Source organism: Brassica oleracea, chromosome C7 (assembly GCF_000695525.1).
Source record: "Brassica oleracea var. oleracea cultivar TO1000 chromosome C7, BOL, whole genome shotgun sequence".
NCBI classification, from domain to species: Eukaryota; Viridiplantae; Streptophyta; class Magnoliopsida; order Brassicales; family Brassicaceae; genus Brassica; species Brassica oleracea.
Genome location: NC_027754.1, coordinates 21754822 through 21772224, shown reverse-complemented (window position 1 = coordinate 21772224; position 17403 = coordinate 21754822). Strand labels below are relative to the sequence as shown.

General features: G+C 36.7%; 4 protein-coding genes across 4 annotated transcripts; 3 read left to right on the top strand and 1 right to left on the bottom strand.

The window, feature by feature from the left end:
- The first annotated feature begins 4023 nt into the window (after window positions 1-4023).
- Window positions 4024-6846, top strand: LOC106301404 (wall-associated receptor kinase 4-like). The gene is made up of 3 exons (XM_013737792.1): window positions 4024-5096; window positions 5185-5385; window positions 5469-6846. The coding sequence occupies exons 1-3, from the start codon at window positions 4235-4237 to the stop codon at window positions 6659-6661; spliced, it is 2256 nt and encodes a 751-aa protein (XP_013593246.1). The 5' UTR covers window positions 4024-4234; the 3' UTR covers window positions 6662-6846.
- A 905-nt stretch (window positions 6847-7751) lies between these two features.
- LOC106304299 (wall-associated receptor kinase 4-like) lies at window positions 7752-11340 on the top strand. The gene is given in 4 exon segments (XM_013740709.1): window positions 7752-8628; window positions 8711-8896; window positions 8983-9937; window positions 9939-11340. Coding segments are annotated over 3 exon segments (1290 nt in total). The 5' UTR covers window positions 7752-8628; window positions 8711-8784; the 3' UTR covers window positions 10162-11340.
- LOC106302845 (wall-associated receptor kinase 2-like) lies at window positions 7794-8627 on the top strand. Its single transcript, XM_013739256.1, has one exon. It carries the CDS (start codon window positions 7794-7796, stop codon window positions 8625-8627), a length of 834 nt encoding a protein of 277 aa, XP_013594710.1.
- Window positions 11341-11764: 424 nt separating the features above from the next.
- Window positions 11765-13463, bottom strand: LOC106306647 (extensin-3-like). The gene is made up of 2 exons (XM_013743329.1): window positions 12162-13463; window positions 11765-12049 (listed from the first exon to the last, which is right to left on the bottom strand). The coding sequence occupies exon 1, from the start codon at window positions 13424-13426 to the stop codon at window positions 12176-12178; it is 1251 nt and encodes a 416-aa protein (XP_013598783.1). The 5' UTR covers window positions 13427-13463; the 3' UTR covers window positions 11765-12049; window positions 12162-12175.
- Between the last annotated feature and the right edge of the window lie 3940 nt (window positions 13464-17403).

Below are 17403 nucleotides of genomic sequence, written 5' to 3'. Positions count from 1 at the left end.
ATTTGTACTTGACACATATTTTACATATGTAATAAAATAACCTGTAAATATTAATTGTAAAAATTTCTACTCAGAAGATTGATTTTAGAAAGTTAATATTATTTTAAAATTTTAAATGTTGATTTAAAAAATATTTAAAATTTATGTAAAGTTATAGTTTATAAACGCATATATTTAGTAAATTTACGTCATGTTGATTTAGAAAATAATTATTTCTACGATTTTAATATATGTGTCAATATTATGAGTAGCTGTAACATTTTTTTAAATAGTTTGTTTAAAATTTTCAAATTTATTTAGAAAATAAAATCTTTATATTTTTTGTTTAAAATTAAAAATTAACATTTTTTTGTCAACATTGCATTTCATAAGCCCGAAGGCAGAGGAGTACAACACATAAACATACTTATTTTACACGTGTAAGCATTAGAAGACAGAGCAAGCGACGTGGTGAAATTAAAGCATGCAAATCGGAGATCTCAGTCGACGGCGGTTCTATGACTTCGAACCACAATCTTTAATCATCTTCTCCACCACAGAGCCACAACTGCCATTAACTTGTACTCCATGAACTCCTAACTTTCACCAAAGCCGCTGTTTGAAATCGGAGCTTCTGGGTAGACCGGTTGTTAAAACAGAGAATCAACTTCGAATGATTTAATGAAGATTCTTCATCAGACCATCTGGAGATGCCGACTCTGCTGGATCTTCCTTCAATCAACGAAAGTAATTTCATCGCCACCGTCTTCTTTCCGTCAAGGAAACTTTGCTCCTGCGCCGATCTCGGATCCATTCTAGGATGAGCAGAGATTGACTCCTTTTTGAAAAGAATAGATGCATAAACCGATAGAGAAGAAGAACATATTCAACCAACACGAGATTTAAGTGATTTGTGAAAGAGGAGGAAAGACAACATCTTTATTCAATCAATCCGAACAGAGAAGGGTTGAATCCATGAAGAACAGAGCTCTGAATCGAACTGAAACACACACCAAAATCGCCTAACGCGAAGGAAGATCGCCAAAGCGAAGAGACTAAATCGATCTTTTGATCGAAGACTTATTTTACATCAAAAAGAAAACGAAAATCATCCTCCCTCTGAAAGATATAGTTTGGTTAAGAAGGACAAGATGAGAGAGAGAGAGCCTCATTAAAAATTAACATTTATGTGGTCATTTTAAATGATAATTGCAACACATATAAATATTTTAAATTATTGAAAATATTTTTCACATAGTTTTTAATTATAATTTAATTTCAGATGTTAAAAATATACTGAAATATTTTTAAGTGCAAAATAGATCAAAACAATTATACAACAAACAAATCAATCCTAAAATTAAGAGCTAGTTAAAATATGAGATTCTATTGTTGTTCAGTTATTTAAGAAAAACTTAAAACTAAATATTGTTGGATTAAAAATATTTCGTTAGGATTAAATAGATTTTGTTATGATTTAAATAAAAAACATATATTTTTAATAAGGAAATTTCATGGGTCCGTAAATAGTTTTAAAACAGAAAGGTACCTCAAAGAAATGTTTTGTGTTTTAATAGTATAAATTATACGTAATAGGTTGGGCTAAAAATGAATATGTGCAACAATTTTTTGAAATTGATTTGTACGATGGTTTTTTTTTAATAGTATAGATACTTTATGTGTGTGTGTGTGTTTTATATCGAAATAGAATTCATTTATGCAAATAATTTTTTAAAAATAGAATTTGAAAAACAACCAATCTCCCAGATTAAATGAACCATTATAATGGAGTTAAATAAAACAAATGACAATTCTCTCAAATAGCCTTTTTAAAGTTTTTATCACAAAATATTCTTAAAAAATGATCAAAATAATTCATTTTTATTTTAAAAAATTTAATTTTAATTTTTTATTTTTTAAAATTTGAAACTTTATCTCCAAAACTTCACCCCTTAACTCTAAATCCTAAGTCTATATTTTATCATTTAATAAAATTTATTTTATCATTTTCTTCATTGAATGCTATTTTTGTGATAAAAACTTAGAAAACCTATCCTAACGAATTTGTCCAGGAAAGAGACAAATGCTGGCAAAAAAAATTATAAATACAAGTCCAAGCACAAGGAAACACTTGTCATTTTATAACGACAATAATTTGTGGGGCTAAACATTTGGACTTGAAAAGAAAATAAAATTTAAACAAAAAGGAGGAAGAAAGAAGCTGCCGAGTGGAGACGAGGAAGCAAGTTCAAACTTTTCAGTTTCCTCACTAAAGTTTCGATCTTTAGTGTTTCAACGAGATAGTTTTCTCACAAGCACTTGAGATTTTGGCATCGTGGTGAAAAGGTTTTATGCTTTTATCTAATAAGAAGAGATAAGAAATGGATGGGAACTTCCTTCAAGGAGGAATGGTTCATGGTGTACGGAGGATTCGATCTACAACGAGAGTTCATCATCAAGGTCTTCCCTTTACTACGGTCACAGCGATGACTGAGCAAGTGAGTGATGATTGGCCAAGTTTCAACGAGGAAGGTGGTGAATGATGATGGTCACAGCAACAAATCAGCTAAAGGGTCTGTGATCCATCGGTCTGTCTCCATGGCAGTGGACTGATAAGATGATGAAGTTGTTGATAACCGCTGCGTCTTATATAGGTGATGATTAGAGTAGTTAGAAGAAAGTTTGGGGTTTTGCAGAAGAAAGGGGCAAGTGGAGATCGGTTTGTATAGTTATGTCTGAGAGAGGTTGTCATGTTTAGCCTCAGCAGTGTGAGGATAAGTTTGAATGATTTGAAGTTCTTGTCAAGTAGTTGAGAATCAATCCTATGCTTTTGGATTCTATTGGTTACTTGAATGATAAAGAGAAGGATGACGTTAGAAAAATCATGAGTTCCAAACAGTTATTCTGTGAAGAGATGTGTTCTTATAACAATGGGAATAGATTGCATTTGCCTCATGACCTTGCTTTGCAGCGTTCGCTAAAGTTGGCACTTAGGAACAGATGGGGAAGGTGACCAATGCAATAAGCTATCTTTGGCTCAAATGCCTTTTCTCAAGGTGGGGAAGAGAGTGAGAGAGGAGCTGCGATGCAGACGCAGTGGATTGAGTCTCAGACTCTGCAGTTAGAAGAGCAAAAGCTTCAGATCCAAGTTGAATTGCTAGAACTGGAGAAACAGAGATTTAGGTGGGAGAGGTTTAGTAAGAGAAGGGATCAAGAACTCGAGAGATTGAGAATGATAGGATGGGACTGGAGTTGAGACAAAGGGAATTGGGTGTTTAATTATAACGGCATTGGCTTCAAACTCTCTTGATTGGTATATAGCTTAGGTAAATGAAGAATTGTTTGTGCCCTTCTTGTAAGCTTGCTTTGATTGTAATGATCTCGAGACTTTGATATGAGAGATCATTGTGGTTTCATTCAGTAATGAGGGTTTAGAATGTAGTGAGATATAGGATTGTTTAGTATATGCACCTTTCGGTCACTTTCTTCATATCAACCTTAAGGCTTGAAGTAATCAACTGCTTAAGGTTATTTTCATCATTCTGCTGTATTATCTCTGACAACTTTATACAATTTTCGGACTGTAACAAATACAAATGTTTCATTTCTTGTTTTTAGTTGGACGTGGATCTAGAGAACCTTAGGCAGAAGAGTTATTACACGGAGTATGTGATCTCCATTCACGCTGATGGAATCTTCAGACACTAAGGGTCCCTTTCACGAGGGAAAAGAAGAGAACATCACCACTTGTGCTGAGGAATAAAGTCACTGATTCTTAACTTCAGGTTGCAGGTAAATACAGCTTCAGAAAAAGAAACATTTACCATTAAAAGAAAACACATAACATGTTATGATTAGAGGAACGTCTCTAGAGGTGCAGTAACACAACAAAGTCCAGATTCGAATCCCATTATTCAATTAATGTAGAAAGAAAAGAAAAGTTATTTTGATAGAGACTCAAGTTGACAAATGTTTTTTTTTAAAAAGAATTGTCAAATGGGTTTTTCTTTTCTATGTTAAAAGGAAGCAAACGTAGATGTTTGGAAATTATATGGCTTGTATTACACTGACATGGTCTTCCCTTGATCAACATAAAAGTAGAAAAGTCTTGGCCGTGTAAAGTAGAAAAGTATGATATGGTCTGCTAAGAAGGTAATCTGATCATTTTTAGAACCCCTCTATCTTTTTTTTCTTAGAATAAGCTTCAGAGAAAACTCAAAGAGAAAACAAGTTTGGAGAGAAAGAAACAAAGAAGATGAAGTTGCAGGAGTATCTGTTCTTGGTGGCTATGTTCTGCCTTTCTTGTACGCAACCCATCAAGTGTCAAACCAAGCCAAATTGCCCAAAAAAATGTGGAAATGTTACACTTGAGTTCCCTTTCGGCACAACTCCAGGTTGTTACCATGAGGAAGATCCCAGTTTCAACCTCACATGTAACGAGAAAGGGCTATTCTTTAATGGCAGCTTTCGAGTTGTCAACATTTCTCACAGCAGCCAGCTAAGCCTTATGTTCCGTCCATCCTACGCTTGCTACAACGATCAGGGACTTCGACAAAATGGCACTACCTACTTTACCGATGGGATTGGAAATTTAACTCTCTCCGCCAACAACACCCTTTTTGCACTAGGTTGTGACACTTATGCTTTTGTGTCAACTCGTGGAACTAGGAAAAACTCATTCGGATGCATATCGGTATGCGATGATAAACCACTTGTAAAAAACAGAGAATGTAATGGTGAAGGTTGCTGCCAAAGCCCCGTTGCTGCAGGGAGTAATTGGTACATAGTCAGACCATATCGCTTTACCAACGGCACTTCTGCGCGTACCTATAGCAGTCCTTGCGTCTATGCCTTTGTCGTTGAAAATGGGAAGTTTAAGTTTAGTGATAAGGGATTAGTAGATGATAAAGGATTTGTAGATTATTCTTATCTTCAGACTACGAGGTTACCTGTGGTATTAGATTGGTCTATCGGAGGACAGACATGCAGTCAAGATGGAAACGGGAGCTTGTGCAGTGTAAACAGTACATGTTCTAACTCTACTGTCAGAACAGGTTACGTCTGCAAATGTGAACCAGGTTACTATGGGAATCCATATCTGAAAGACGGTTGTAAAGGTACATTAACTTGTTTTGTTTTCTTCTTTTGGTCACTTCACTTGGATGCTTTTGCTTATTATACAGTTTCTTGTTTGCATCTTGCCAGACATCGATGAGTGTACTAGTACTACCTATGAACATAACTGTACAGAAAACAGCAACTGTGAGAACACGAACGGAAGCTTCCTGTGTCCTTGCAAAACTGGTTACCACAAAGATAACTCTGCTATGAGCTGCCTTCTTACCGAGATTAACGAGAAGCCTGACTCAGGTTCAGCAGACTATGAATGGGCTAAGATTTTTCTTGGTAAGCTTCCCTAACTGGTTTCTGGATTCATTTATTTTCTACCAACAACTCTCTCTCTAATCATATATGTGTGATGTGATTAGGAACAACCATCGGCTTCTTGTGCATTCTGCTTGTGGTTACTTTTATACAGCAGAGAATGAAGCACAGGAAAAACGCCGAGCTCCGACAACACTTCTTTGAGCAAAACGGTGGCGGCATGTTGAGACAGCGACTCTCAGGAGCAGGCCCATCAAATGTTGATGTCAAGATCTTTACTGAGGAAGGCATGAAGGACGCAACTAGTGATTATGACGATAGTAGAATCTTGGGCCAGGGAGGCCAAGGAACAGTCTACAAAGGGATACTGCCAGACAATTCCATAGTTGCTATAAAGAAAGCTCGGCTTGGTGACAGCAGCCAAGTAGAGCAGTTCATCAACGAAGTGCTTGTGCTTTCACAGATCAACCATAGGAACGTGGTCAAGCTCTTGGGCTGCTGTCTTGAGACTGAAATTCCATTGCTGGTCTATGAGTTCATTAACAGTGGCACCCTTTTCGATCACTTGCACGGTTCCTTGTTTGATTCTTCTCTTACATGGGAACACCGCCTCAGGATAGCAGTGGAGATTGCTGGAACTCTTGCTTATCTTCACTCCTCTGCTTCTATTCCAATCATCCACCGAGATGTCAAGACTGCTAATATCCTCCTTGATGAAAACTTAACTGCAAAGGTAGCTGACTTTGGTGCTTCAAGGCTGATACCAATGGATAAAGAGCAGCTCACAACTATGGTGCAGGGCACTCTAGGTTATCTAGACCCAGAATACTACAACACAGGGTTGCTAAATGAAAAGAGCGATGTTTATAGCTTTGGAGTAGTCCTCATGGAACTTCTCACAGGCCAAAAGGCATTGTGCTTTGATAGGCCACAGTACTCAAAACATCTGGTGAGTTACTTTACTTCTGCCACAAAAGAGAAAAGGTTGCACGAGGTTATTGATGGGCAAGTAATGAACGAGAAGAACCAGAGGGAGATCCAGGAAGCTGCAAGAGTTGCTGTTGAGTGTACAAGGGTGACTGGAGAGGAAAGGCCAAAGATGAAGGAAGTAGCTGCTGAGCTTGAGGGCTTGAGAGCCACTAAAACCAAACATCAGTGGTCGGATAACTATCCTGAGCCAGAGGAGAATGAGCACTTGCTCGGTTTAGGGATCTTATCAGCACAAGGTGAAACCAGTAGCACTGGCTATGACAGCATCAAGAATGTAGCAATATTGGACATTGAAGCTGGCCGCTGATTAGGCCACATTCCCTTGAAACTGATCAAGTTTCTTCTATCTTCCTTTTCATACTAAACATTTGAATCTTTGTGCTTGATAGATTCTTGATCCTCAGGTCATCAATCATTATGTTTATAACTCTTCATTGGTATTGTACACTACACTATCAGAATAATACATTTGAGCAATGTCTTTATGGGTAGTAATGTTCCACTTGGTTTTTGCTTTTGTCTTAATTGTTTCTACTCCCACATGTTGTGATCATGAACCTTATTCCTACACATCTTCATTCTTCACTAAAATAAAATATATAAAAACTTTATACTTGAAGTATATATTACTCTGAGGAATAAAGGACAATACATTGTAGACCTAGGCGTTCGGTGTCTTGTTCGGATTCAGTATGTTTCGATTAATTTGGATTTTTTTCGGTTTTCGGTATGGTTCGATTAATTTGAATTTTTTCGGTTTTCGGTACTATGCTCTCATTCGGGTTTTACTAATTTTTGGATTGTGTTAGGCTTGGTTTGGTTTCTTCCGAATTCAGTTCGGTTCTTTTTGGGTTCGGTTCGAGTTGTATCCAAATCTGAAAGTAAATAACTCTCAAGTCCCATTCGAATATTTTTTTTATAACTTATTTGATCAGATTTTTTTTTTCCTGTTTGGGTCAAGGTTCGGATTTCAATTTGCTGTAAAAACGTCCATGCCTATTTTGAAGGTTGACGAAGAGGGAGTTCTAATGGTTGACCAAATGTCAACTAATTAATCTTTCTAAATTGCCAAACTGCTTTTCAATTCAATAATTAATATAATCAAATCATTATATTGTCCGAATATTTACCTTTTCTTCTCATTAGAAGATTCCTTGCAACTACCAACCGTCGTAATCTTTGAACAATACAAAAATAAGTCACATTGTTAAACTGTAGCAGATGTAGACGTTAGGATATAATATATGGGATAGTTTGAGGTTCTCCTTACATTACATTGACATGGTCGTGTTTGTGTAGCTTTGTGGAAAAATGTCTGCCAAAATGAGTCAACAGAACATCTCAAGACTTGAGGTTTATTTCCTATAAGAATTAAACTTAAAAGAAAACCCCGAAAAGAGGTTCAAAGTTAGAGAGAAGAGATCAAAGAGAGGTAGAATATGAAGATTCAGAGTCTGTTCTTGATGGCCATTTTCTCTCTTGCTTATACACAGCTGCTCAATGGCCAATCATTGTCAGGTTGCCAAACTAGATGTGGCAACGTCTCAATCGACTACCCTTTTGGCACTTCTCAAGGTTGTTACTATGCCGGCGATAATAGTTTCAAACTCACATGTAACGAAACAAATAAGCTAATCTTTGGCGGCAATGAAGTGATCAACATCACTCACAGCGGCGAGCTACGCGTCCTGGTTACTAGATCCTATGTTTGTTACAACAGCCAAGGGAACCAGACTGGTCGTAGTAACCGGTGGACTAGGCTTGGTAACTTAACATTCTCCGACAAGAACAGATTCACTGCAGTAGGATGTAACACTTACGCGTTTCTCAACACTAACGGAGTTGGAAATTACTCAGTTGGGTGCATGTCAACATGTAACTCTCCTAGGGAGACAAATGGAACATGTTCTGGTGGAGGTTGCTGCCAGACTTCTCTTCCTAGAAGGAACAACTACTTCAGAGTAAGACCATATAGCTTTTCAAACCATACTTCTGTTCATAGCTTCAACCCTTGCAGCTACGCCTTTCTAGTGGAAGATGGTTTGTTTAACTTCAGATCTACAGAGGATCTTATGAATCTGAGGAACATCACGAGGTTCCCTGTGGTACTGGATTGGTCTATTGGTAAACATTCATGTCAGCAAGTTGGAAGCGCAAACATATGCGGTTGGAACAGTGAATGTTCCAACTCTGTCCGTGGAACCGGTTACATCTGCAAATGTAAGGAAGGGTTTGATGGGAATCCGTACCTTTCAAATGAGAAGGGTTGCTAAGGTACTTCAGACTGTTCATGTTTTTCTTTATTTATACTTTTGAGAGTTCATTTGTTATTATCCTGATACATTTCTTGTGCCAGACATCAATGAGTGTACTACTAGTAGTACTGTCCATAAACATAACTGTTCAGACTCCAGCACCTGTGTAAACACCATGGGACACTTCCTTTGTACTTGCCCGTCTGCTTTCAACTTAAATGCCACCTCCAATAGCTGCATCCGCAAAGGCAAGCCTGAATATTATGGATGGACTCAAATTTTTCTGGGTAAGCTCCCCTCACTTGTTCTGGAGTCTTTATTTTTTGAAAAATAACTTACTATAATTAGTCATTTTTATGTTTTATGTGATTAGGAACAACCATCGGCTTCTTAGTCATCCTACTTGTGGTTAGCTGTGTACAACAGAAAATGAAGCACAGGAAAAACACCGAGCTTCGAAAACACTTCTTTGAGCAAAACGGTGGTGGCATGTTGAGACAGAGACTGTCAGGAGCAGGGCCATCAAATGTTGAGGTCAAAATCTTTACTGAGGAAGGCATGAAGGAAGCAACTAATGGTTATGATGAAAGTAGAATCCTCGGTCAGGGAGGCCAAGGAACAGTCTACAAAGGTATTTTACCGGACAACTCGGTAGTTGCTATCAAGAAAGCTAGGCTTGGAGACAGCAGCCAAGTAGAGCAGTTCATCAACGAAGTACTTGTGCTTTCCCAAATCAACCATAGGAATGTGGTCAAGCTCTTGGGATGTTGTCTAGAGACTGAAGTTCCCTTGCTGGTCTATGAGTTCATTAACAGTGGTACACTTTTTGATCACTTGCACGGTTCCTTGTTTGATTCTTCTCTTACATGGGAACACCGTCTGAGGATAGCAGTGGAAATTGCTGGAACTCTTGCTTATCTTCACTCATCTGCTTCTATTCCAATCATCCACCGAGATGTCAAGACTGCTAATATCCTCCTTGATGAAAACTTAACTGCAAAGGTAGCTGACTTTGGTGCTTCAAGATTAATACCGATGGATAAAGAGCAGCTCACAACTATGGTGCAAGGAACTCTAGGCTACTTAGACCCTGAATACTACAACACAGGGTTGTTGAACGAAAAGAGCGATGTTTATAGCTTCGGTGTGGTCCTCATGGAGCTGCTCTCAGGTCAAAAGGCATTGTGCTTTGATAGGCCACAAACCTCAAAACATCTTGTGAGTTACTTTGCTTCTGCCATGAAAGAGAAAAGGTTGCATGAGATTATTGACGGTCAAGTAATGAATGAGGATAATCAAAAGGCGATACAGGAAGTTGCAAGAATCGCTGCTGATGGGAGAGGAAAGACCAAGGATGAAAGAAGTAGCTGCTGAGCTTGAGGGCTTGAGAGGCACAAAAACCAAGCATAAGTGGTCGGAACAGTATCCTGAACCACAAGAGGCTGAGCACTTGCTCGGTGTTGAAATCTTATCAGCACAAGGGGATACTAACGCCATTGGCTATGACAGCATCATGAATGTAACAAGATTACACATTGAAGATGGCCGCTGATATTTGTCAGTCTAGCTCTCACATAATCACATGTATATCTTTATTGGTTCTCTCCTCTTTTGTCCTCTTAAACATTTTAAAAACCAGTGTATCAAATATTACATTCACGAACATTTCTGCTTCGAGAGATTCTTGTAAATCATCATGTTAATAAAACCCCTGAATTGGGATGCCAACTGGTAGACCGATCTTTCTATGCTTAAATGGGCCTTCAGTATGCTTAAGCGGGCCTTCAATATACCATCTTGAACTCACAGTTTTAGGAATCATTATTAAATCATCCCGACTAAGTTGATAATTTTCACCTCAAGTATATATAAACTTGATTCTTCTGTGTTGCTTGGTGTGATGTTTCTAAGAGACTGCAAGAATACACATATCATTTAATACAAATGATATGAGGTAAATCAACCAGAATTTACTTTGCATAGTTATATATCTAATTTTTGAAATCTGCGTAAATTAGGTATATATAACCAAAATAAGTGATTCGAGATGGTAACTTCTACGGATATGCATCAAAATCAACTCATATCCACAAATTGTGAAAACAAAGCCAAACTAAAATAGAAATATAAAAATGGTCGGAAGAGACGAATTGGTTTGTTGCATGAGAGAAGATAAGTGTTAAGCCGTTTGAGAAGCAAATATTGAAAAAGTTCTGAAAATATCCAAAGTAACTGTAAACCTATATTATATTTTGTGGAAACTCCCTTAGTCCAGTGGTTTGAGTAAGAATTCATTAATATGTTTTTACACCAAGAGGTCTTGATTTCGAATCTCAGCAAAAGCAAACTATGTAAATTTATGGAGAAAAACATACAGAAAGGCGCAAAGAGTACCGTCAGGCATGAATCTCATAAGACGGTTCAGGATAATGCAATCAGGCGTGAATCTTCATAATGCAGGTATAGTTACCGGCTGTAGAATCGTCTTTTGTAATATTTCTTATGGTTTGTAATAGCATAATTAACCATAAAATATATATATATATATATTAATTTGAACCGTTACAAAGGTGTTGAAAAATCAAACATTGAAAATAACTTAAAAAGATTTATTTGACCTATTAATCTTTATGAACTATAGGGCATCTGCATTGGAGAGTATCTCCACAAATTTTTCATTATTAAAATAATAAAACAAAACAAAAAAGTAAGTAAAAAGAAGAGAGAAAGTGTCAATAGATTTTTCCTAAAGGTACCAATGGTGAGAGGCCTTTAATAAATTTTTCACATTTATCACTGCCTAGCATTTTTTTTTATTAAAAAATATTTTGAGAGACCTATTATATTATTTTGCTATTAATGTTGGCTAAAAACGTCTCTAATGGAGGGTTCTAACCAAAAAATTCTTAAAATACACACATATATATATATATATATTATTTAATTACGGATCTCTAAAAATTACGAAAAACTTAATTGAAAGTTTCTAACTTATTTTTTAAAAAAAATTGGTTGGAACTCTCCATTGGGATCTATGCTCGTTTCTTCCTCCTATATAATTATTTACTAGAAACAATGTTTGTTTCATAGAAGTAAAGAAACGTAGAAATTGTACTAATATAGTGGAGTATGGCTGCATGCATGAGAAATTGAAGAAATACAAACTTATTATTTATGGTCTTTTTATTAATAGAAACTTGCACATGAAAGAAATCAGAAAGAAACAAGACGTAAAACTTACACACATTTATATGACTACAGACTGCGTGCATGGACCATTAGTTGATCAACACACACATGTTTCAAATTTATTGCAAACGAAAAGTAAAAATACGTTGAAGATGCTGAGAAAGCTTTATGTTTGGATTCTCTCTCTCACGCTATGTTTCTCTTATTATGTTTCCGTGTTGACTTTGTCTTCTTGTGCACATCGTGTTCTCCTACAAAAGTGTATACTATACGATATAAATATTCTCATGCATGCATCCATATAGGCTTTTTACAAGTTAACTTAATGAGGTGTGTAGATGTAAGTATTGGGAAAGTTATTACCGTGACAGAGAATTCTAATAGTGGTATGGAGGAGGAGGAGGAGATTTGTAGAGGTAAGGATGGTGTGGAGGAGAGTAGTGGTGGACTGGAGGAGGAGGAGGTGATTTATATACGTACTTTTCCTTTGGTGGCGGTGGGGAATGGTAAACTGGAGGAGGAGAATAGTGCTTAATCGGAGGAGGAGGGGATTTGTATACGTAGTGCTTCTTTGGTGGGGGTGGGGAATGGTAAACCGGAGGGGGAGAGTAGTGCTTTACCGGAGGAGGAGGGGATTTGTACACGTAGTGTTTCTTTGGTGGTGGTGGAGAGTGGTAAACCGGTGGGGGATAATGTTTAACCGGAGGAGGAGGAGATTTGTACACGTAGTGTTTCTTTGGTGGTGGTGGAGAGTGGTAAACCGGAGGAGGGGAGTAGTGCATAACCGGAGGAGGAGGAGATTTGTACACGTAGTGTTTCTGGGGTGGTGGTGGAGAGTGGTAAACCGGAGGAGGGGAGTAGTGCATAACCGGAGGAGGAGGAGATTTGTACACGTAGTGTTTCTTTGGTGGTGGTGGAGAGTGGTAAACCGGAGGAGGAGAATAGTGCATCACTGGAGGAGGAGGAGATTTGTAGACGTAATGTTTTTTAGGTGGGGGTGGGGAATGGTAAACAGGAGGGGGTGTGTAGTGTTTAACCGGAGGAGGAGGAGATTTGTATGCGTAATGTTTCTTGGGTGGTGGTGGTGAGTGGTAGACTGGTGGGGGAGAGTAGTGCTTAACCGGTGGGGGTGGAGATTTGTAGACGTAGTCCTTCTTAGGAGGTGGTGGAGAGTGGTAAACCGGAGGAGGAGAATAGTGTTTAACCGGAGGAGGAGGGGACTTGTACACGTAGTGTTTCTTTGGTGGTGGTGGAGAATGGTAAACGGGAGGAGGAGAGTAGTGCTTAACCGGGGGTGGAGGGGATTTGTACACGTAGTGCTTCTTTGGGGGTGGTGGAGAGTGGTAAACCGGTGGTGGAGAGTAGTGTTTAACTGGAGGAGGTGGAGATTTATATTCGTAGTGTTTCTTAGGTGGTGGTGGAGAATGATAAACCGGAGGGGGAGGGTAGTGCTTAACCGGAGGGGGAGGGTAGTGCTTAACCGGAGGAGGTGGTGATTTGTATTCGTAGTGCTTAACAGGTGGTGGAGGAGAAGAATAGAAGTAGTTAGCGGTTGATTGAGATACAAAGGTGAGAGAGACTGTTAAAACAAGCAAAGTTGCTGCTAAGGAGGCCATTGGAGACCCCATTGATTGTTTTGTTGCTTTGGTTTATGCTCTCAAGAGTCTCCCCTTCTCACCCTTTATAGCTGTTTTCGATTTCACCTTGGTACCTCATGGTAAAATTGTAAATTAAGTAATGTAAAAAAGTACGAGCAGTTAATATGTACACGAAACAAATATAATATTATGGAGAAATAAGTGATATATGTCTCTCCGACTCATTATTATTTATTCAGCCGTCGATGATTGACATGTTTGTTCTCAATGATAGATAATGATTAACCCAGTTTCTTAGTATTATTAGTTTTGTCTGAGAAACAGTTTTTAGTTTTTTTAGATTTTAATTAAGAAAAAATAAAAACTGTCTTTTAAATAAGAGATATAAGAACCGTTTTTTAACCGAAAAATGTAAAAAAAACAAAAAATAAAAAAATGCCAGATCATGAGTTAAAAACTCCGAATAAAAGACCACAGTTAATCATGCCCTCAGAACAACGTATCGAATCTCATGATAATATAAAGTTAGATCTAGTCTTTTTTGAAATCTCGAGACTTTTTTATTATATGGTCCTTTTGATCAATCTTTTTGAGAAAATTTTAAGAACAATTATACAGTATCACAAACGCATGTAAATAATGGGGACCCGTAAATAATGATGGTAGAACATTGTGACAGACATAGATGACGGGGAATAGATTTGTGTTCCTATACAAGATGTTTCACGTTTGTAGATCTTTGATCCAATGTAGCCAAAACCAGCGAATATAATTTCGGACTTTTATCAAAAACAAAATATGGTCGAGACCACTCAATTCAAATCTATCGATCATGTAGTTTACTTAACACAGTTATTAAATTGTCGCCTCCTATCGATCACATTTGCATCTTTTCTGATATTTTCTTCTTGGCTCCTTATAGAGCACCTACATCAACAAGATGACGATGGGGTTCTCATGATGAATTTATTAAAAGGAAAGAAAAAACTAAAGAGAAAGAGTGGGACGGGATCGCAGCAGACATGTTGTTAGAACTCTTCAACATTAGCTTGCATGTTTTGATTGGTTTATTTTTAGAAAAGAAAAAAAAAAGATTTTAATTGCTTAACAAAAATTGTATTAATTTATTAACATAATAAAATGGTTAGACCAAAAAAAACATAATAAAATGGTTGAGATCCTCTACCCCAATATTAGCCGATGAGGCTGCTCTATACAAGTCCTTTTGAATGATGGGAAACGAATAACTTTACCTTTAATGCTTTAGATAAAGCCTTTGCAAGTTCATTTTGAGTTCGTGTATGATCTTCCTAATGCTAAATGGTTTTCGGCTATAAACACGTCCTTTTTCTTAGATAGAGATGAAAAATAGGCCAATAAATCACATACAGCTAGATTTAGCTAAACAGGTTGTTATCGAACTCACCTACTTGCCACTGGTCAAAAATGGTTACCGAATCTATTCATAATTTTCACTTTGATGACAAAATGTAATCAATTCAATATCCAGTATAAATAATATCAACTAATATGTAAAATTTATTCATCTTTAACTAAAATGCACTATATGCCAACAATTTGCACTTAATGTATATTGGTCAAGCCTAGAAGTCAGTTTCATTTGGATGTATCCTTAGGTATTATGATTTCGTTTTTAGTTTTCACCTAGAAGATACTACTACGGATAATATTGTTTTCCATCTAGTGGAGCATATAATGAACCTATAAACCAACATTAAATGACATAACATGTTCATCGAAACCTTGAACTTACATCATCTTCTAAATTCGTTTATTATATATGTAAGGTTTAATTTTCTAGTCGATATATCTTCAAATAAGAAAGTACATATGAATACAAATAAATAACGCGTTGACTCAAGGCGGCCAGTTTGAAATGTGGAATGAATATAAGAGAAGAAGGTGGTCTGTCATACACACGAATATAATTCCCGCCGGTGAAAGTGATTCTCTTATTTTGATTTGGAGTTTGTCTCGTATTTTCTTTGTGGAACACGTTTCTTGCCCCTTCAAGTATATTTAACGGGATTTTTGCAAAATTGACTCAAAACATGAAGTTAACCACAAAAGTAACCTACGTTCTTTTGGATTTTTCTGTTGTTCTATTCACCCCACAAGTTCACATTATTTACGAAGATGCTATTAGTTTTTTTTTCTTTTCGAAATGACATTTTTACTCTCTCAACCTCATCATCTTCGTGTATTTACAAGATTGTCGTTGCCATCAATACATCAACCACCATGAACAACCAATTTGAAGCTCTTAATGTACCTCAAATCGATTTACACTTTTTCTTTCTCAATTCTTATCAGCTAAAAACAACATTTCTTTCACTTTATCTCCATATTGGGTCACTTTTGTTTGAGATTCTGGGTGCTTGGAAAAAACTTATGTGTGCTAAACAAGTTATCTCACTGGTTGAAATTATGAAATTGAGATTTTTTCCAGATCTGTTCGTCCAGACGACTTACAGGTAAGTCTTCTGGCTGTTGACGACTTACCTTGAAGTCGTCTGGTAAATGCAGAGGTTAGTTTTGCAATTAACTTTTAATTTATTTTTTCTAGACGACTTACAGGTTAGTCGTCCACCTTTGTTTGATAAAAAAAAATTGAGACGACTTACATGTAAGTCGTCTTGGGAAAACGGGTTAGTTTTGCATTTGACCGGAATGTGCTAGAAATTTGACTTTTCCTGGACAACTTACAAGTTAGTCGTCCAGTAGAAAATTAAAAAAATAATATTTTTTTTCTAGATATAAGTCGTCTCAGGTTAGTTTTGCAATTGAAATATTAAACAAAAAAAAAATTCTAGACGACTTACACGGAAGTCGTCCGTCCGATGACTTACATGGAAGTCATCCAGGATTTTATTCCAAGATTCGGGTGAAACCTTGCTTATCTTGGACGACTCACAGGTTAGTCGTCTAGGAAAAAACTCGAGACGACTAACGTGTAAGTCGTCTAAAAAAAAATTGCTTAATAATTCAATTGCAAAACTAACTTGAGACGACTTACAAGTTAGTCGTCTAGAAAAAAACAAAATATTAATTATTTTAATTTTCTACTGGACGACTAACTTGTAAGTCGTCTAGGAAAAGTCAAATTTCTGACACATTCCGGTCAAATGCAAAACTAACATGTTTTTCCTAGACGGCTTACATGTAAGTTGTCTCGATTTTTTTTATCAAACAAAGGTGGACGACTAACCTGTAAGTCATCTAGGTTAAAAATCAATTGCAAAACTAACCTAAATAGACGACTTCCCAGACGACCTCCGTGGAAGTCGTCCAGACGATCACCGTGGATGTCGTCTACGTCAATGTTTAATAAACTTTCATTTTCTCTAAACCTATAAAGACTTTTTAATATTTTTTTGTTAATTCATGTATATCTTTATATATAAAGTTAGCTTTTTCTCTTTTTATGACAAGTGGCAAGGAGGTTTGATGACATGTGTCTTTCATATTTTTTTTTTACATTTTAAGTCCTTTTTCTTATAGATTATTGCAATTTAGCGAAGTACTTTCTAATTATGCACTATTTACTCTTTTAATATTAACCATCTTTGTATAAAATTTGATAATTTATTTTATTGGTCACTAAAATTCAAGATGAATAAAAAATAAATAAATAAAATAAATAAATAAATAATTTTAAATATTTTCTATTATTTTATGATGAGAGGATTCATGATGAGGAAGAAGAGAAGCATGACGAGCAAAACCAAGATAAACTTATGTATGCAGACTCTCACAACAGGATATGTATGATTCGGGAAGAGGCGGTCGGTATGGATATCGAGGAAGAGGTCGTGGTAGATTTGGATATCAACAAAACAGATATTATAGGCAAGAGAGAGACACATCAAAGGTTGAGTGTTACCGATGTGATAAGATAGGTCACTTCGCTCAGAACTGCCCTACAACTTCCACAAATAACCAAACTAATAAGAAAAAACTAGAATACAACGCATAATCTAAACCTA